The sequence below is a fragment of the Microchirus variegatus genome (genome assembly GCF_963457635.1).
Source record: "Microchirus variegatus genome assembly, chromosome: 8".
NCBI lineage: Eukaryota > Metazoa > Chordata > Actinopteri > Pleuronectiformes > Soleidae > Microchirus > Microchirus variegatus.
Genome location: NC_139809.1, coordinates 16,491,579 through 16,514,103, shown reverse-complemented (window position 1 = coordinate 16,514,103; position 22,525 = coordinate 16,491,579). Strand labels below are relative to the sequence as shown.

General features: G+C 40.8%; 1 protein-coding gene across 1 annotated transcript; it reads left to right on the top strand.

The window, feature by feature from the left end:
* Positions 1–1,621: 1,621 nt before the first annotated feature.
* On the top strand, positions 1,622–18,568 carry slc7a5 (solute carrier family 7 member 5; the record flags this gene model as incomplete). The annotated part of the gene is made up of 10 exons (XM_083893376.1): positions 1,622–2,364; positions 4,977–5,102; positions 12,860–12,965; positions 14,154–14,198; positions 14,304–14,427; positions 15,325–15,428; positions 16,629–16,725; positions 16,842–16,991; positions 18,232–18,409; positions 18,513–18,568. Exons 1-10 carry the CDS (start codon positions 1,821–1,823, stop codon positions 18,566–18,568), a joined length of 1,530 nt encoding a protein of 509 aa, XP_083749502.1. The 5' UTR covers positions 1,622–1,820.
* Positions 18,569–22,525: the final 3,957 nt, after the last annotated feature.

Genomic DNA, 22,525 nt, shown 5'->3' with positions numbered 1-22,525 from the left:
GGCAGTTTTCATTCAGTCTCGGTCTTAGATTAACAAACCATTAAACCGGTTTGGGCAGGTGATTGTGGTATATCAGTGAGTGTCTTGGCAGCTTTTCTGTGTTTCTGGTGTTTCCTCACACGCAATGATTGTGTTGTGACTGCGAACCTGCGTGAGGATTCAAACCCTCGCACAGAGAGAGAGGAAGTCTAAATTCATGAAAAAGTCACTTTTAGTCATACTAAAACAAAAAAGCACTTAGCAAATAAGTTGTTGTGGCAAATTCCACAGAATATAATTACTCAACCAATCAAAGCAAGCGATTAGAGAGGGGGAAAAAACGACTTTAAACGCTGTCGTACATATACCAGGCCTGTATGTGGCGCTGTACAGTATTGTATAAAGTACATGAAAGGGATACTTCAGTAAAAGTACAAGTGTCTTACCAGAAAAATTACTTAGGTAGAAGTTGAAGTCACCTTTTACAGTATTACTTGGCTAAAAAGTACATGACATTTACTGTACTAAGGTATAAAAAGTAATTTACTAATATAAAATGTACTTCACTTTGAGAAAAGTATTACAGTAGCTCAGTGGTAGAGCCAATCGTCCTTTAACTGGAAAGTTGTGGAGTAGATTTTATTTTGTAGTAATGAGTAAAAAGATAACAAGGAGAAATATATATAAGAGTAAAAGTACACCATTTATTTTGGAAATCTAGTTGCTAAAAATATAAATAACAACATACAGATATGTAAATGTTCTTAAGTATTTGTACTTCATGACATGACACTGGCTGTGTACAAACTTTAAAAATAAAGCTTTATTCAAAAAAGACACATTACAGTTTATACAACAACATAAACAGACAGAGAGAGAGAAGAAAGCCTGTGTGACTAAGACAGTAAAATAAATAAAAGTTATCATCATTAATTATCATTTTCCCACTTTTCTGGGTCTGGTTTTTAAAATATAGTGTTTTAGGGCTCCCAAAAATGAAAATGTTGTTATTGGTGTGGATAAAATGGCCCTGAGAGCGTTACATCCTCAGGAAAATAAGAACTAATGTAATAAATGTAAGTGAGAGGTGTGTAGCTACATTGTCCCACAGAAGTACATTTTGATGTGTATATTATGGTAGTGACTGCTGCAGAGTGTTGTTTTTATTTCAATCAATCAATCAAGTTTTATTTGTATAGCACTTTACAATAACCACACGGTGCCCAAAGTGATTTACATTAAATCAATAATAACAATACAGAAAAACAGAAAGTGCTACCAGTGCTGCAGGGTGCTAGAGGCCTTCTAAAAGTTTTATTTTTAAATTTTATTTATTTATTTGATTGTCTTTTACTGTGCTGTTTCTTGAATAATAACGTTTTTGAGTTGAAATGGGAGCCACAAAGACTCTTGAACTTGAACAAACATGGGTGTTGATGATGATGAAAGGGGGGGTTGTGGGGGAGGGGGAGGGACGTAGTACTGCTGTCTCCCGCTGGAGGGCGGAAATGGTCGAAAGTGTGTCGGGGTCATCACTGAGGAGGAGACGCCGAGCGAACAGCAGCGGAGGGCGGGCTGGCCTTGACGGAGGTGGCGCCCACGTCACTGTCCACTGTGCCTTTGTACACAGGCGGAGCAGAGACACGGGGAAACCACGCTGTCTCCTCACACACTCACACTTCCACCCTCACAGCGAGGACTCCGCGTGGCTCAACGCAGCCGGCTTCAGGGCTCCACACCGCGGATCCACCTGCTCTCAGACCCCGGGAAGCGGGAAGCTCAGCGAGTGACGAAGTAGAAGAAGAAGAAAAAGAGGAAGAAGAGAGGAAACTCCAGCAAACATGTCTGCTTTGAAAAAGAGAAACTCTAATTCCTTCGCGGACAAGGACGACGACAAACATGTCACGGAGAGGATGCTGCCCGCCGGGGGGACGGCGGAGCCCGGAGCTCAGGGAGGAGACGGAGGAGAGGAAGGGGTCGCCCTGAAGAGGACCATCACCCTGGTGAACGGCGTGGCCATTATCGTCGGCACCATCATCGGCTCGGGCATCTTCATCACACCCACCGGCGTGGTGAGGGAGGCGGGCTCCGTGGGTCTGTCCCTGGTCGTGTGGGCAGTGTGCGGCGTCTTCTCCACGGTGGGCGCCCTGTGCTACGCGGAGCTGGGCACCACCATCACCAAGTCCGGCGGGGACTATGCCTACATCCTGGAGGTGTACGGCTCCCTGCCGGCGTTCCTCAAGCTGTGGATCGAGCTGCTCATCATCCGGCCCTCGTCGCAGTACATCGTCGCCTACGTGTTCGCCACCTACCTCCTCAAACCCATTTTCCCCGACTGTCCGGTGCCGGAGAACGGGGCGAAGCTGGTGGCCTGCCTGTGTATCCGTGAGTATGAACCTGATGATGCAACTTTACACGATGCTGCTGCTGCTCCTGCAGGAGGAGGAGGAGGAGGAGGCGATGATGGCTGTGATGAGTCACAGTGGAGTGAATCATACATACTTAATTTTTGTGTAAACATGTACAAACAAACACACCTGTGTGTGTGTGTGTGTGTGTGTGTGTGTGTGTGTGTGTGTGTGTGTGTGTGTGTGTGTGTGTGTGTGTGTGTGTGTGGTGTGTGTGTGTGTGTGTGTGTGTGTGTGAGACAGGTGCACACATGTTTACACACATGTTTACGGTCAAATCACATTTCTTGCCGGAGCACGTGCCCCCCTGTAAAGGGAGCTCGCGCGCGCTCGCGCAGCCTCACACCGCCGTGTTGCGTCAGCTCCACTTGATTAATTCATCGGTCGATTTTATTCCCAGTTAATCGGGTAATCCGAATTTCCCAAACTTAAAAAAAGAAAGAAGATCTTGTCTTAAATGTCTGTTCTTAAATCTAAATTCACGCCCAGGACTAAATGAATCAGTTTAGGGCTGCAACTAACCATTATTTTCATCACTGATTAATCTGTCGATTATTTATTCGATGCATCAATTTTTTATCTTATTATGGAAAAAAAAGAAAAAAAAAACGAAACAAATAATTGATGATAAAAATAGTTGGTGATTAATTGAATAATCGGTGCATCCCTAAGTGCAGTTTCTCATTTGATTTGTTTATCATTAGGAGCAAACAACACATTCACAATGTATAGAGCTTGTTTTAAAAACGCTTAAACTGATTACTAATCTGTTTATAAATGCTCAAGTGTTTCAGACCAAGATGGAGTTTCAGCTCCAGGGCCTGTCCAAGCCTATTAGCCAAATTTAATTAGCTAAAATTGCATTTAAAGTGTTTTTCCGAAACATTTAATCTGCTTTAGACTCTAGCAGGTCTATATTTTAGAGGGTGGCAGCACGTGTTGATTCAGTTATAAAAGTTAGTCAGCCTTGCATCGGGATGAAAATTGCGAGGTGGCTAATTTTTATGCAAAATTAAATGAACTGTAAATGTATCTGTAGAATTAAGGGTGGATCAAAATATCATAATTTGGTGATCTATATCGTCGTCCTTCCTCGTCCCGCGATGCGATAAACTATACGCTGGAGAAAATATCGATATGTTGATTAATAAATGAAGGCGCACTACTTCATGTCTCCTCACGGCGCTGCTCAGTTTACAGCAGGATAATGGTGGACAAAGCTACACTAAAAGATGCTCCGTCCACTTTGTGAATTAACAGAGAAATCCTGTACTTTTAACTTTTCACGTTCACATTTTGTTACGCATTCGTCTTGCAATACGTCGATTATCACGGAATCGTTGTTATTGCGATACCGTTGGCATCGTGTGGGCCGTGTATCGCGTATTGTGTTTGTGTGCAACACAATTTTGGTGCAAACTCATCATCATCATGTTCTTTGTGTGGTGTCGAGTCTTAAAGTTAAATCTGGATTAGTGGCTCTTTCAGGGTGTAGGCATCTGTTTGCATATATATATATATGTATATATATATATATATATATATGTATATATGTGTGTGTGTGTGTGTGTATATCTGTGTGTATATATGTATATATATGTGTGTGTGTGTATATCTGTGTGTATATATGTATATATGTGTGTGTGTATATATGTATGTGTGTATGTGTGTATATATATATATATATATATATATGATATATACACATACTGTGTGTGTGTGTGTGTGTGTGTGTGTGTCTTGTGCTAGCCAGTGACCTTGTACCTGATCTTCAAAATGACTGAAATCTTAATCCAGACTGAGACCACATGACAAGGCCATAGACCAAGACTATGTTTATCTGTGTGTGTGTGTGTGTGTGTGTGTGTGTGTTTTAATGAGTTTCATGTGTACATGTGAATTCCTGTGCTGTGGGGTCATCGTGGAGATGAGAACACACATCTCCGTTGCATTCTTTGTGCGGACTCTCATACACATAATGATGCATTCCGTCATAACTCTTAATGCTGAACCCTAACCCTAAAACAGAGTCTTAAAGTCATTTAAATTTATGAGGACCTGACAGGAATGTCCTCACAGTCTTCTTGAGACACTGTGAACACCCACAGGTCTATTTTAGGGCTTCATTGTTTCATGTGACTGGTTTCTCTCTCTCTCTAGGAATCGAGTGTGAATGCCTTCACTTGCATTCATGTGGACACACACAGTTGTCCCTCTGCTCCTGTGATTTTGTGTGTCTTTGTACTTGACCTACTGTTCTCTCTATCTCTGTCCACACACACACACAGACACACACACAGACACACACAGGGCTTCATTGTGCTTTGTCTCGTCCTTTTGTCGTGGCTCTGGCCTGATTTAGGAGCTTCTGAAGGGACCCGCTGCTTTAGTTAATCACTTTTAATGGGCTCCACGGTCAGGGGCCTCTTGTGTGTGTGAGTGTTCTGCAGAGACAGTACTGTAGATGTGCAGGACTTATTCGGAAAAACACTTTTAAAAGCTGTTGAAGGTTTGAAATTGCATCATAATTTGAGTCACACCGAAACGCTCTTGGATCTCGTTCCTCATTCTCCCGTCTCTTCTCCGCAGTGCTGTTGACTTTCGTGAACTGCTACAGCGTGAAGGCGGCGACCAGGGTTCAGGATTTCTTCGCTGCAGCCAAGCTCCTGGCGCTCGCCATCATCATCATCATCGGCTTCGTCAAGATCGCCCAAGGTACGGTCACACGCGATCACACACACACACGTCCGAGAGTCCAGAGAGTACAGTACGTTAACGCCGTACGTTAACGCCGTTACCGACGTTAGCGCATGACGCGGTTCCATGACGACTGACCAGAAAAAAAGACGCATGAAGTCTTTTGTTTACGTGCCGGAGCACTTGCGTCCAGGCACTGTTTTTTAGCAGTTAGCTCCTTTAGCGCCGGTCAGCGCGACTGTGGCCTCCTCCCACAGTCCAAGGTTAAATAAGTAGCTCAATCGGATTCTATTGCTGGGCACTAGGTTAACGCACATGACGCGTTTCCATGAGTCCAGGCAAAGTTTACCAGTTAGCTCCTTTAGCGATGGTAAGCGCCTACAGTTGAACTGGATCGGTCTGTTTATTATTAAACGAGTTTAGAGCGGTGATACAAATAACCAGCGTACCGGTGTACTGCGTATGTGTGCCTCTGTTTTTAGCGTTTAGCGTTACTTTAGAGACTCATTTTAACAATCGGGAGTCACGTAAACATGACGTCATGCACGTCTTTTTCTTTGTCAGTCGTCATGGAAACGCGCCATGCGCCGGTAACGTGCCCGGCACTAATAAAGAAGCAATTTTACTTTTGTTACTGATGCAATTAATAACTTAATAAATCTGAAAAAGACACTTTATAATGTCTCCATTTGTCAAAGACTGGAGTAGATCTAGATTTAGTCAACAACAGCGGCCCCTGCTGGTGAATCCTCAGATCAGATTATTTCCTATTTGTGGTCACTCACAGAAAGACATGGATCAAACAAAGACTTTCTCTGCTGTTCAGTCTTCAGGCAGATTTAAAATAATCTTGAAATAAGAGAGGATTTCTGTCCGGCGTCGACTCAGAGGAAGCGTCCTGAGCTTCCCTGGAGTCGTGCCACTCTCACGAAACTCTCATTTAAGTCACAGGATGTTTTTGAAGTGCGAGCCAGAAACAAGAGGCATGGCAGCACAAAGGCGTCGGACAATGACTCCTCTGAGCCGAACCAACGCCGCGCTGTTCATTTGGAAATGTACTCATTAGTTGTAAAACACAAAGACGGGGAGTTGGAAAAGATTTCCCATTCACGATAAATGGTCCAACTAATGAAGGTTTATTAACGAAGGTCTATTAAAATTGTTGTGGAAATTCTCTGCTGCTGGTGAAGAATGAAATAGAGAACTTCTGCCGGCCGACAAGTTTTTTTTTTCGTTGCAAGGAAAAGGTCAATCTTCCCAGGAGTGATCCTAGCTGGAAAAAGACCCCGAGCAAAGTGAGCCGTCCACATTTATGCCTGAGCAACTCCCCTTTTGTATTCCTCCAATAGACAAAGAGTCTGCCATTCAAGGCGGTGTTTTCACACCACTTTGTCTACTGTAGGTATCGGGGAGCCGACTCTCTGTGGGTGTTGTAGGAACTGTGTCAGTTCAGGCTAGACACAATACACAATATATAATACACTATACACAAAGGACCTGGTATTCTGTACTGGGCAGGTATAGGGTGATGGGCAGTATCTTCTCGATCAAACGTGGAAATGATGACGTTCTCAAATGTTCTCGTTTTGTCCACAAACCAAAACAGTTTTATTTGTCGTATGGAGCAAAAGAAACCAGAAAAGTGAGAGAGCATGATTTAATTATAGTTAACAATGGATTAATCAAATAAACCCTGCAGCGCTAGTCCTGAGCTTCAGGACTTGACCGTACAAGAACAGCTTTGTTCAACAAAATGCAGTAATGGTACACACTTTTGTTAGAGGTTTTTCAGTTTTAATTGGATTTATTTATTGACTTTTTGTATTTATTTTGGTCTCTGTCTTGGCTTTTATCTTGTTTTATAGGGGTTTTCCCTTTTGAATTATCCATTATTTACACACAAAACACTGAACATACACCACCGTTCAAAGGTTTGGGCACACCTATACACTTTTGTCTGTGTTTTCCATTAAAAGTCAGACTTTTATTCATAAAAATAGTTGCAAAATGAATAGAAAATATTGTCAAGACATTGACAAGATTAGAAATAATGATTTTTATTCAAAATAATAATGTTGCCCTGTCGTCGAAGAACCAGCAAACCTGTTTTCAGTTGTGCTAACATCATTGCACAAGGGTTTTCTAATCATCCACTCGCCTTCTAACGCCATCAGCAAACACAATGTACCATTAGAACACTGGAAATGGGCCTCTATACACCTATGTACAAAAAACAGACGTTTGCAGCTAGAATAGTCATTTACCACATTAACAGTGTATAGAGTGTATTTCTGATTCATTTATATTCATTGAAAAAAGTGCTTTTCCTTCAAAGATAAGGACATTTCCATAAGTGAGCCCAAACTTTTGAACGGTAGCGTAAATGACGGCAAAGCACGAATAATTCCGTACAAAATGACAACAAAAGCAGGTTTAGCAACTCTTACATCTGCTCAAGTCTTCAAATGATCACAGTGAATAGGTCACTATGAGGCAATGAGACAAAACCCAGGAAGCAGCAGCAGCAGCAGCAGCAGCAGCAGCAGCAGCAGCAGCAGCAGCCTCTGCTCTGAATACTAGATCGACTGTTCAGGTGGCTCTGGAGAAGGAGGCCCACAACTTTATCAAAAACCTCTCTTGTTCCTCTTTTAAAACTGCACTCAGTCACAGCGTTAGTAGAACTTTAAATACCTCTCCATACAACTGGGAAACAGTTGATCCACAGAGTGTGCATCTCCTGGCTAAAATAGAAAATGTTTATATTTCTACATTTTTATTCATTTAAATGTGTTGACATTTACATTTCTGTTTAACGTATTGTGTTTTTATCTATTAGTATGTTGTGTTATGGTTAGTTTTGCTGTATAACTCCACGGCCAAACTGGATGTTTATCCTCACTTTGCTGCTAGAGCTGAAACAATTACTAAATTATTAATCAATTAACTAAATTAATCGGTTTGAAGCTTATTTTTCATGATTAAGACAATATTTCTGATTGTTTCACCTTCTTAAATGTGATGATTTTCATCAAAGAAATCATTACGAACTGAATCATTTCGGTTTGTGGACAAAAACGAGAACATTGGAGAACATCATCATTTCCAGGTTTGACAAACTCTGATCTACGTTTTTTTTTTTTTTTTCGGACATTTTATGAACCATACGATTGATCGAGAAAATAATAATAATAAGGGTTCTTCACCTGCGTCCTTTTTGATGCGTTCACAAATGGACAGCGTGAGCACCACTGAGTCAATTCTTGTTTGCAAATATTCCAGGACAGTAAGTTCAAACAGCTTCTTCCTGGTATTTTTGCTGGAAAATTGCCTTCCAATTATGGGCAGTGTGGTCTGGAAACTCCTTAAAGCCACTTCCTTACATGTGTGTGATTGCATCATAACTTCTGGCTGACGTCACCACCTTAGCTGTGTTTAAATGTGTTTGTAATGACCCCGCGCTTGTATTACAGGTTAATATTTTTAGGCCTTTAGAAAATTTGATAAAAAACAAATAACAGACAGGAAATGACCGCAGTTATTCCACTCCTGACCTTCTGAATTAAGTCTTTCTCCGCCAGCGCTTGGGCTCACTGGGTTCGTGCCACAGAAATTAGACGACAGTGCTTCATGTCATCGTCCTAAATATCAAAACTTGGCTAAAAACCCTTTATTTTCCGCTTCCTTTCTTATGATTAAAGGTGGAGGGCGGGGGAGAAAAAAACCTGAACTCCTGCTGTTGAGTCGCAGTGTTTGGAGCAAAGCTGTCAGGTGTTGCATTTGATCACAGTAAATCCGTGATGATGCATCTAAATTCGCAAGTAGCTTCATTTTGAAAAGTAGAAATCGTCTCCAAACAAAAGGCTTAAAAGATATGAAACCTCTGCGCGAGTCCAGTCCACTCCAAAAATCCCCAAAAAATCTCTCTACTTCGACTGCCTGAAGCAGTAGTCGCTTAGTGTTTGCAGAATTGTTGAAATTTACCAGAATTCTTGAATGCATCTTGAAGCTGCTCCTTTGAGCTCAACACGCAGTGAGCCCTGCATTACATTCACTAGCTTCTCATGCACTTGGCTTTAGAATATCCGTTAAATAATATTATTATTAAATATTCAAATAGCATTTTTGCTAGAAATGGCCATTAGAAATTGCACCTATGCAAATAAAGTTAAATAAAGTAAAAATAATTTGCTGTTTGCCTGATAATTGTCTTGATTTAAAAAAGACAAATGTCATGATTTGTCCACAGTTCACCTTTGAAAACAAGACAAACATGACATCAAACGTGCGTTTCCTGCAGCTGTGTTTGCGATGACCTCTTAACCTTTGACCTCGCACTAGACACGATCCAAGTCGAGCTTGAATTTAGCTTTGAAACTTTGAAGCTTTTTCCACAGTTTAACTCAAACTACAACAGCAAACCTCTACTACTTTGTGGTTTGTGTAGCAGGAGCTGTAAAGGTGAGATATGTGACATTTAGCCTGACGAGAAACAAATATCACACATGGGTGCATGTGTTCACGTGGCGTCACAGTCCTTCCCATCAAGAGTGATTGACTATTCAAAGCTCTGACTGCTCCTCCTCTTTACTTCAGCCTCCATGCTTGAACTGATCCTAATCCCCGCGGCTTCGTCTAATACCCGTTTGGGTTTGTATCTGGTGCACGAGGAGTCATTTGACTCGTTTGTAATCCTAGTCCTCTCCTAATTTGCCGTTTCCACAGTCGGCCTTGTTCTGATGCCACTCTTACAAAGGTAAACACCAGGCTTTTTCATCACGCCGCTCCTGATGACAGTTTATCGTAGAGACACCTCAGATTATCTAGAGTTAGAGTCAAAGACTGAGCGCGTGGCTGGGATTAAGTTGGGGGAAACCCTGCCGTCAGGCTGCTGCTGCTGTTACTGAGTGTAAGAGCAAATATTCACTGTTTTACCTGCTATATGATCAAAAATCTATGAATCAGAAAATACTTTGACCATTTTATGAAATTTAACAGACAAAACTGTTTAAAAATGGCACGACTCAAATGTGTCATTCATGATTCCTATAAATTCAAAAGATTTATATCTTTCTACTTCAGCGACTACCTGTAGCAGCAAGCATTTGGTCACTTAGTGTTTGCAGAAGTGATGACATTTACGAGGTTTCTTGAATGCACCTTGTATTACATTCACAAGCTTCTCATGCACTTGGGTTTCAAATATTCAGTAAATAACAATTATTATAATAATTATAATTAAATATTTAAATACCATTTTTGCTAGAAATGCCCATTAGAAATTGCACCTATGCAAATAAAGTAAAAATAATAATAATTTATTTGTGTGCGTGTGTGTGTGTGTTTTTGTGACTCATAAACTCACAGTCAGCCAGTGTCTCAGATTAGAGTCCTGTGTAATCTGATTATCTCCACTAAACCCCTCCCTCCTTTATCAGTCTTACACACACACATACACACACACACACACACACACACACACACACACACACACACACACACACACACACACACACACACACACACACACACACACACACACACACACACACACACACACACACACACACACACACACACACACCATGTGTAAAAACCTGTATGGAGCTTATATATAGTTAGTTATAGATAAGCAATATATTGTAGCGTAATCTTGGCAAAAACAATCCAGATTATTTTACTCAACATAAGAAAATAAGTCTGTGTTGTGTTATTTTAATTTTATAATTTTGCCTGTGACAAAACAAAAATCTTTCCATTTGATCCCGATCATTCCCATGGACATGATCCAATTTGGAATATTTATTCCAAAGGTCACCATGGAATGAAAATGCACCTTTTCAACTCCACTGCTCACACATATTATTATGTGTGTCATCAGATATTCATTGAGATGCATGAGCTCTGAAAGATCAGGATAATCCAAGACATGTTTTGAATAATGTATTTAGTTTAAGAAGAAGGGGAATGTTTTAGAAATCTTATAATCTCACTCAGGGGGCACCACAGTGGCTGGAGTTGGAGGCTGGATTATATTATTATTATCTTTTCTATGACGATTTAACCCTTATTTAACCCCCTTAAGGTTTAATCCAGGGAGGTGAGTCTATGTAGTGTCTGCATGCATCCACTTTTATTAAAAAAGGATGAACAGAGATTGAACTTAATCTAAGAACTACTGTTGTAAATGTAGTTGTTTTTTTAAATGTGCATGTGCATATTGTGTGTGCGTGTGTGTGTGTGTGTGTGTATGCATATTTCATCGAGTGTGTGTCTCACTTTCACTGCCTGGCGCTGCTATCATGTGACCATCTGATCACAATTTCCTGACCGACGCAGTGGAAGATATATGACAGAACATGACCGAAATATATCTGACCCTTATATAATGGAGAGGACGTAAATATATACACTGCCGTTCAAAAGTTTGGGCTCACCGATACAATTTTTGTTGTGTTTTCCATGAAAAGTCACAGTTTATTCATCCAAAGAGTTGCAAAATGAATAGAAAATATAGTCAAGACATTGACAAGATTAGAAATGATGATTTTTATCATTATTTCTAATCACTAAGAACCAGGGAAACTTTTTTCAGATGTGCTAACATCATTGCACAAAGGTTTACTATTCATTAATAGTCTTCTAACGCCATTAGCAAACACAATGTACCATTAGAACACTGGAAATGGGCCTTTATACACGTATGTACATATTACATTAAAAACCAGACGTTTGCTGCTAGAATAGTCGTTTACCACATTAACAAAGTATAGAGTTTATTTCTGATTCATTAAAAAAAAGTGCTTTTCCTTCAAAGATAAGGACATTTCTAAGTGACCCCAAACTTCTCTGACGTCTCTACTGCACACTGTTCGCAGTGTGTGTGATGTTGAGACAGTGGACGAGTATCTTTACTCTCGCTGCACTGGTCAGGCTTTTCCCCTGTCGCACAGAGGCTTAGGGCTGACTCTCCCACTACCAACACTGCCCCTGGCTGTTGGTTTAGCAACCGGCGCTGTGTCTGAGAATGTGTGTGTGTGTGTGTGGTGTGGGGTGAGTTTGTCTGGATGGAATGTAGCACAAACCAGCAGAAGCCTGTACGTCGTCCGACAAAGAGCCCTAACTAAATTAAAAGTGCCTTAAATCCTGAAAATGGCCAAACGGTAGTTGGTGAGTCACTTATTGACTGAGCTCCTTCGCCTGAGCTTGATTAAATTCTACAGTGAAACGCTAATACTGACCCAAAGTGTTTTTAAGATTCATTTGTTTGCTTTGTCTTCACCCTGGAGATATCTGAGGAACACTGGACTGATATTTGTGAAGGTCAGGTCAGGACCAACTCAGCCCATTCAACATGGCAGGGAATTCTGCTGGAAAAGTACAACGTAGCATTTTTGTAACTCCTACAGGGTTCCCACGGGTCCTTGAAATTGACATGGGTCATTGAAAGTGCTTGAATTGTGCTCAAGAAAGAAGTTTAGGTAAATGTCTCCCTTGTTTGTTATGACGCCACCTACTGTTTCATGCCCTGCATTGCGTGATGTACGTAGACTTGGCCTACGCAGGACCGACATGGAGCGGACGTGAGATTCTATGCAGAACAATGAGCGAGTAAAGTTAAGCCAAGATTGAACAAATAACTGTAATCTGACTGACTTTCACAAAGATACCAAGGAAGAAGATCCCTTCTTCCCTTTCTCCTTTTTTATTTATGAAATAAACCATAAAACAAAGTGTAAAAAATAATAAAGTCTCTGTTGTGTCCTCGTCTTCTCCAGGTGGAACAGATGAACTTCTTCCAGAGAATTCCTTCAAAGGCTCTCACATGGACGTTGGGAAGATTGGCCTGGCGCTGTACAGCGGTCTGTTTGCCTACGGTGGTTGGTGAGTGGAGGCTTTTGCCCCAAAGCTCTTCCCGTTCAATATTTTATGTCATGTTAATTTTTCAATTACAGACATATGTGGATCATTAGTAACTTTACAATAGCTGTAATTTGGAAAATAACATTGTCTTTTAGTAACATTCCACTGAATGTCCAAAATAGTAATATAATGATCGAATCAAATCATCAACCTGCCTTCTTCTTAGTGGTTCTAGCCTGTAAATATAGGTATAATAGTCTGTATACTGTATAATAGTGTAGTGTTGGATGGCCTTAATCATAAGGGCTGACACTACTATTAATCGAGTATTTATTTGGCCAGATCTGTTTCCCAGACCTGCAAATGATCTTCTCAAAATCCACCAATTTGTCCACAAAACCAAAATTCTTCACTTTTACGGATTCCTTTTGTTATATTGAGCAAAGAAACCAGAAAATATTCACATTTTAAGAAGCTGAAAACCACTCAAAACCATGAATGTGTGTGTATATATATGTATGTATGTATGTATGTATGTATGTATGTATGTATGTATGTATGTATGTATGTATATATGTATGTATATTTGTGTATATGTATGTGTATGTGTATATGTATGTATATGTATGTATGTATATGTATATATGTATGTATATATGTATGTATGTATATATATGTATGTATGTATATATGTATATATGTATATATATGTATGTATATGTATCTATGTATGTGTGTATATGTATGTGTATATGTGTGTATATGTATGTATATATATATGTATGTATGTATGTATATGTATGTATATGTATGTATATATATATGTATATGTATGTATGTATGTATGTATGTGTGTATGTATATGTATGTATGTATATATGTATGTATGTATGTATATGTATGTATATATATATATATGTGTATCTATGTATATGTGTGTATATGTATGTATATATGTATGTATGTATGTATGTATGTATATATATGTATGTATATGTATGTATACATATTTATATATGTATATATATAAAAGTACATATTTGTGACTAAAACACTCACACTAACACACCTGATGCACAAAAATGTCCTATATTAAATCTACTGAAAATGTATGAAAAGTAGCCTTAATCAAGCATTTGAATCTATATGTAATACACTTTTTTCGTTTTTCAGTGTAACTGAAACATTGTCTGCCTTTCTTTCTTCTAGGAACTACTTGAATTTTGTCACAGAGGAAATGATTGAACCTTTTAAGTGAGTTTCAATGATTCACCTAACAAACATAAAAAATAAAAATACAGCGTTTTTTTGCAGTCGTGTGAGTTGAAACTCACTCCCCGTTTTCATGATCTCCCTCAGAAACCTTCCCAGAGCCATCATCATCTCTCTGCCCATCGTCACTATCGTGTACGTTCTGACCAACCTGGCCTATTTCACCACACTCTCCCCAGATGAGATGCTCAACTCCGAGGCGGTCGCTGTGGTGAGTGTTGTTGTGGAAATTCTCTGCTGCTGGTGAAGAATAAAAAAAATAGAGAACTTCTGCAGGCCGACACGTTTTTATTTTCTTGCAAGGAAAAGGTCAATCTTCACAGGAGTTGATCCTAGCTGGAGAAAGACCCAGAGCATCGGATCCCTCCATATTTATACCTGAGCAACTCCCCTTTTGCATTCCTCAAATAGACAAAGAGTCTTCCTTTCCAGGCAGTGTTTTCACACCTCTTTGTCTACTGTACGTATCGGGGAGCAAACTCCCTGCGGATGTTATAGGAAGGTGTCAGTTCAGGCTAGACACAATACACAATAATATTGTGTATTGTGTCTAGCCTGTATATTAGCCTGTATATTATACAATACACAATACACATAAGGACCTGGTATTGTGTTGGGCAGGTGCTGTAGCTCTGAGATAGAGAAATTGAATTTACCATTACAGTGCAATTTATAATATAATGCTAATGTTGTGTTTCCATCACAATGCAGCTTCAGTTTGGTACGGTTAGGAATGGTACAATCATGGTGTTTAAAACCACTATTAACTGGTATCTGTACAATATTTGTCATTTGTCATAAAGTGAGTTATCATGTCACATTAGCATTTAAATCAGGGGTAGCTTAGCAATATCAGAGACTGAATGCACAAGGGTAAACAGACGAGTACACACATTAGAAGCTAAAGAAGCTTGTTTTGTTTACATGCTTACAGCTACACAACCTGCCTCATCAGTCGACCAACAAGCCGACCAGTATTTAAATCATTTATCCTCAAGTATGCACTTTATATATCAACTCTAGCTTCTGGAAATAGCAGTGGATTGTCACTCACTTTGCTGATGATGCTCGATTGTCGACTCAGTGTCAATGTGTTGGTGTCCTGCAGGATTTCGGGAACCGTCACCTGGGTGTGATGGCTTGGATCATTCCCGTGTTTGTCGGCCTGTCCTGCTTCGGATCGGTCAACGGATCTCTCTTTACGTCGTCAAGGTAATTAAAAAAACGCGGAAATGCTACTGCTGCTAACACTGATAATCAATTATCGGCAACCTAACCACGGGTCCTTGAAATCCTTGAAAGTTGCTTGAATGTTGTGCAAGAAAGAAGTGAAGTTGATATTTAGCTAAATGTCTCCCTTGTTTTACGACGCCACCTACTATTTCAGGCTCTGCGCTACTTGACGTATGTAGCCTAGGCCTACGCAGAGCAAACGTGGAGTCCTAACTACTAGCGATGTTGTGGACACTGTCTTTCTAGCCACCGTTTGACGTTGAGATTCCATGCAGAACAATGAGTGAGTAAAGTTGAGCAAGAGGGAGCAAATGAAAATCCCAAGATCTCTGTCTCAGCAAAGAAAAATGACAAATTCTGGCTTTGTCCAAGGTCCCAAAAAGGACAATCACTCGTCCAGATGCAGAGCGTGTGCTGCAAATCAATAAAAGTGGACACCATCATGGGGCGAAACGGCTCCTACAAGTTGTCCTCCCATCTTAAACTGTCTCACACACATTCTGTCCTTGAATTTGTGGGAATTGGTCCTGGAAAGTCCTTGAAAATTCATGGAGTTTGATGGCAAACAAGGTGTGGGAGCCCTGAGTGGGAATGTTCCATATAATTGTAGTTAATTGAGTGAATTGTTGTCTGTCCTTTAATCAGATGTCCCACACTGAAACAGTTGAGTATTTGAATAACTTGATTAAGCTCTAAATAACAATATTTAAAGGTGCATTATGTAATAAATCTAATAAAGCAACTGGCCATAAAATCCTCCTAATATGTCACAGAGACTCAGGAATAATGTTCATATAACAAACTGAACTCGCCAACAACAACAGTACAGACAAAATATTTGCATTAAAAAAAATATTTTACAGACTGCAAATCATGTTTATGTTTTGGAATCATGTTTTGGCATGTGGCGCAACCTACCGCCGTCTACCAATCATTGCAGTCAGTAGAGTCTCAGCTGCCGAGCAACCACTGGTTGCCAATTACGTCAGAAAACAAAACCTAAAAGACCTCTGTATTTTGAATTTGAATGTAGTAACTGTTTTTGGCCACATTCTTACATATGGCACCTTTAATAGAAATGTGATAACGAGTTTGAAAACATGAAGAGTTTTCCTTGTTGTTCAGCGGTAAATGACACCATCATGGTTGCATTTAGTTTTATTTTTCCCCTCCTCTCAGGTTGTTCTTCGTGGGCTCACGGGAGGGTCACCTGCCCAGTCTGCTGTCCATGATCCACCCCACTCTGCTCACCCCACTGCCCTCGCTCATATTCACCGTATGTATTTGCTCTATAATCACGATACGAGTGGGATCAAAAAATGGCGATATGTACGATAATGTACAGCATCGTAGGTGTTTTCTTCAATCGTTGACCTGTCACGTTCTCTCCAGTGTCTGATGACGCTGCTCTACGCCTTCTCCACGGAAATCTACTCCGTCATAAACTTCTTCAGCTTCTTCAACTGGCTGTGCATCGCCATGGCGATCATCGGGATGATGTGGCTGCGCTACAAGAAGCCCGAGATGGAGCGACCCATCAAGGTGAGCGAGGACGTCAAACGCAGCCAACTTTAATGTCTTATTTTGTCTTTGTTTCCTGAACTAATGCGGAGAATTAGCCCCTCACAGCTCACACACACACAGAGACAAGTGGACACTGAATATTCACCATCGACTCCCACTTAAAGTTAGCTTTGGCGACAGGAAGTGTTTGGTCTTTGTCTCGTTCAGACAACAGAGTCATTCAGCAGACAGAGACAGAGTGAGCTCAGATTAGAAGATGGAGACGCTCGATGCTTGTCAGCTGCTGTGTGTGTGTGTGTTCATGTATTTGTGGCTTTGTGAGGACCTAAAATGAGGAAATGTTGGTCTTCACATCTTTGAAGGCCTTTTTAGGGGTTAAGGGTTAGGGTTTATGTTCAGTTAAGGGTAAAAGTTAGGGTTTGGCACTTTGGCACTGATTGTTAAGGGTTAGGGTAAAGGGCTAGGGAACGGGAATATAGAGGGAATGTGTGTGAGAGAGTGAGAGCATGTGCTGCAGGACACACCAACACACACACAGAAGACAAATGTTTGATTGTTCCATGTTTGCATGCGAGGGTGTGTTTAATCACGTTTGATGCAGTCGATCTGTTGTTCAACACATTTAGAATCACACGTGCTAATAACTGGCAAAATGCAGTGGAAAAGGCCTCAAACCATGACAAACATCCTCCTACAAGTGCATGGATTAGAGATTATAATGCATCTCCAATACATTAGAGTATAGGGATTATTTTAGTGTTTTGTGAATCTGACTTTTTTGCAGTTTGTCCAAATTTTTTTTTAAAAATGCACAAAATTATCATTTTTTTAAGGGAATATGTCAAATAACATTCAGTTCCACATATAGATCTGTTAATGGATGCCTGAAATCAATGACTCTTGATTAGATTAGATTTTGGTTTGAAACGTAGACCATTTTGGGATAAGGTTGCAAAAAGAAGTCAAAGTTTGAATGGAAGTCAATGAGGAGAATGAGCTTCTACTGTGTTAACATTTTCCCTGAGGAGTTCCTGAGCTCAGGGTAAATAAACCAGAATGATTGACAGCTTATTGGGAGGCATTAAATGTTGTCAGAGTGTCATACATCTCAAAACGTCACCCGTGGGTGTTTGTGTAGGCAAAGTAGAATACGCTAACTTAGGAAAAGGATGATGTCGTCATAATCCTCACCCCTACCTTGTTGTGTACATCCTAATGTCGACAGTTATGTGACAGTATTTGCGTCTCCTTCCCTCAGGTAAATATTCTGCTGCCCATCACTTTCGTGATGGCGTGCTTCTTCCTCGTCGTCGTTTCCTTCTGGAAGACTCCCAAAGAGTGCGCCATCGGCTTCGGCATCATCGCCACCGGTCTGCCCTTCTACATGTTGGGCGTGTGGTGGAAAACCAAACCCAAGTGGCTGCTGAGAGGACTCTGTAAGTAGCAACGACAACGCGCGTTTTCACGTTGTGAGTTTGTGAGTTTGTTTGTTTCTGTCTGTCGACGCTGTGGTTAAAATGTCGCTCGATGTCTTTGCAGCTACGACGACGGCTCTGTGCCAGAAGGTGATGGAGGTGGTGCCTCAGGCGTCTTAAATATCCTCGCCTCGAACGTCAGCCAGCGGCTTAGATCGGATCGATGTATGAACGATAAGCGCTGATGAGCGACAAGCTCTGACGACGCCTTTCAACTCTTTCTCACATATACACACACACACACACACACACACACACACACACACACACACACACACACACACACACACACACACACACACACAGACAGAAGTCGTCTGCAGGTCGTTGATAAGATCCTGATAAAGACTTTCTGTTGTTCTTTGGGTAATGCTACGTAGCATTTATGCTAACATGAACATTTGTTTAGTCACTAACTGTCTGAAATATGCATCTGTTACTGTCTTTTTTTTATGATGCGTTTCAATTTACCGTTTATCTGTTTTTTTTTGTAGATAGTGGGTTCCCACCAGTCCTTGAAATCCTTGAGACTTCTCAAGGCCCTTAAAAGTTTTTGAAAATCGCCCCAAAATCCACATTGGGTCATTGAAATTTGCTTGAATTTTGGAAAGTTTATGTTTGGGTCAGTGTTTCGTCTTGTTTGTTGCGACGCCACCGACTGTTTCACGCTCCAAACGTCGAGTCATAACTGCTAGCAGTGTTGTGGACACTGTCCAGATACCATGAAGAACAATGAGGGAGTAAAGCTGAGCTCTGTCTAAGCAAAGACAAATTACAAACACTTTGACCCAAGAACACTTGTCCAGACGCACAATAAAAGTGGACGCCATCATCGGGCAAAGTGGCTCCTCCCATCTGAACCCGTGTCGTCACATTCGGTCCTTGAATTCATCCAGGAAAGGCCTTGAAAAGTCCCTGAATTTGATGTCAGCCAAGGCCAACGTGGGAACCCTGTAGATAACTGTCCTCGAGGATGACCTCGTCATCCTGAGAGAGACGTGTTACATTTAGGATATCGTGCCTTACTGGGCAAGTGAAGAACTGCCGACTGTGACAAAAGTCGTTACTCGTGAGCACGGCGACAACAAGTTATCGTTTTCGTTAACGTAGAAGTTGTCGCTTTTGTGTTCTCTCCGTTAAATAGTCGAGCGTCGTCACGATCCCGGGTTCACGCACGTCGTCCGCACACTCCTTACATTAACTTATAACTTTTTTCCGTTGTCTTCTCTGCTGTAAGGAAGCGAACAAAACGTTTATGTATTTATGTTTATTCTCCCCGCCGCGTGCAGTTCAAGCTGGACATATTATTAGAAAAGATCTAAAGAAAACTTACTGTTACTAAAAATAACCTGGATGTGTGTGACTCCACTCTTTTCCACAACGTTTAAAAAAAACAAAAACGGAAAGCCTTACAGAATGAAAAGGAAGCAGTGTTTTTCTGTGTTTTAGTTACAGGCCGACCACGTACTGTGTGAAGCCGACTGATGCTGACGTTAAGTTTGACGTGACTGTCGCTCGCTCCAATCCGTTCCGTTGACGATCTGGTTCTCACCTTTTGGGATCGATCTCTTTGCAACATGAAGTCGCACTGTTTTTCTTTGAATCCTTACTGTAAACGGAGCTCCGGACCTTCAAAGGGCTAAAGGGGGTCGTTCAGGTTCTTTTTTAAAGTGTAGTTGAATCAGGTGCCGACTTAGTCAGAGAGGAGTTGGAAACTTGGAAGCACCTCGTGCCTCATGCAACCATACTTGACAGGACATGAACTACTCCTTTAAGACTTGATTTAAGGGTTAGGGTAAGGGGTTGGTATGAGTTGGTATAAGTTGTGTTGTGATGGATGTATTTGTCTGGCATAAACACTGTCCACCTTGTCAGGACCAGTAGTCCAAAACCTGGTCCTAATGAGGCAGAACTTTCATTCCTGAGGAACTGGTTGTGGTCAGGTTAGGGTTTTGGATGCTGGATGCTTTGTTCAGCTGTTCAGATGAATGGAACTCAATGCAGTGTCCTGAAAAGAATAGCTGTGCAAACCTGTGTGTGTGTGTGTGTGCGTGTGTGTGTTTTCTTGTATGGGTATCTTTGTGAGGACCAGAAAATGTACAAACCATCGGAAACATGGACGTATGTTGGCTGGTCCTCAAAGTTCTGTTGCCCACTTTGTGGTGGTTAAGACTTGGTTTTATTGTCAGAACTGGGTTTAGGTTACGGTTAGAGTAAGGGGCTAGGTGCTGAATCATGTCTTGAGTGTCCTCGCTACGACTTGTTGTACGTAGATCTTTGTAAGGACAAAAAAAACCTGTAAACCACGGGAATCAAGAACTTACCGGAGGACATTTTGGCTGGTTCTCAAGGTCTGTTGCCCACTTTTTGAGGGTTAAGACTTGGTTTTAGGGCTAGAACTGGGTCGGTTAATGTTCGGTTAAGGGGCTCCGTTAAAGGGCTATTTATGGTATAAGACTTGATTTTCGGGTTAGCGTTAGACTTTTGTTTGTTAGCATTGGTTTAATTGTTCAGTTCAAGCACTCACGTTGTGATGGTTAAGGTTCTGGGTAAAAAGCTAAAGAATGAAAGATGTCTTTGTCTCTCTTGTGTGCGTCCTCACGAAGAATGCTGTACAAGAGTGTGTGTGTGTGTGTGTGTGTTCTTAATGTGCTTCAGTGCATCGAGAGAAATCCTCAAAAGGAAATGAGAAAAATGTTTTTGTTTATTTTTTGCTCGGGGGTGGGTGGGGTTGAAATGTCAAAGGAAAACAATCAGATCTCAATACAAACTTTTCTTCTTCTTTTCTTTCTTTCTTTTTTTTATCCGCACACGTCATTCCATTTTTATTTCCCTCACATCTCCAGAAACAAAAGTTACTGCTGTATTACTAACGTCCACCATCGTCCCGCAAGCGGACCAAAAACGTACGTGACCATGGCGCCGCCGCCGTATCCAATAGCGACGGTGACTGCGATGCGACCCCCCTGCGTAGAGGAGGGTTTGGAGTCGTTGCCATGGAGACGGAATGCAGGACAGGTTTACTCTGTATGTCTTTAGCACCAGAACCTTTTTCTAACACACTCCAGCCGTCGCACTTCGCCGATGGAGAGGAGGGGAAAACTAACCTGATTTAGGATTGTAGAAAGCTAATTTATTTATTTTTTTAGGAAACTTTGTCGTTTATTGTTTAGTCACTTTAATTTTGTTTACAGAACATTTTTGTGGAAAGTGCTTTACGAATAAATCTCAAGTTTTTTTCCATCCTTGACTGGTTTTCTGTGCTGGCTTCAGACAAAAATATTCTATTTTAATAAAGTAGCGGCAGATTTGTTTCACTCTTATGTCTTTTAGTAATCGTTCAAGAGCGAGGGCTTCATAATTATGACTTAATCTATATTTTTATTTTTCAAGCACTTGTCATATTGTTTTCTTTATAACTGCGGTGCTAGCATAGTTAAATGTATGTAAGAAACTGTGATCGACTTTTTTCTGTCTTAAATCTAGTGCTTTTTTAATTTTGGCCGACATATGTATAGTATGACATTTTTGTCAAATTTTGGACCCAAAATGTTTTAATTTTTTTTTCAAATTTTGGACCACAAAAATGTTCGCGTTAACGTTTGACAACACTACTTAAAGGGACAATGTGTAGTATTTAGGGGTTTATATAACCCAAAATCCATTTTTTTATACATATTATGTGCTCTTGCATTGTCTAGTCGTTGTATAATAGTTTTTGTTTCATTTTCGTAGTGTTTCAAAAAGTCATGTAAAATAACATGGTCGCGGGCCGCGGTTGCATAGCCACTGTTAGCAACGAGACGCCATGTTTCTACCGGAGCCTGTAAGGACAAACGCGAGAGAACAAATCAAGCATCTCTTTACATGTAGCGGAAGTCCCGCCTCCACTCTCTCTGCTACGGTCGCGGTAGCTCGCCCGTAGCGATCAGGGAAGGGAGAGGGTGAGCAGAGGAGCAGTTCTTTGTTGTAAATTTCAGCCTCTCCTCTAGATGGCACTATAAACTACTTACTTCACCTTTAAATCGTATATAAGGTTTTTCAAATGTTTATTACTGCCATTTTATTCCATAGTAA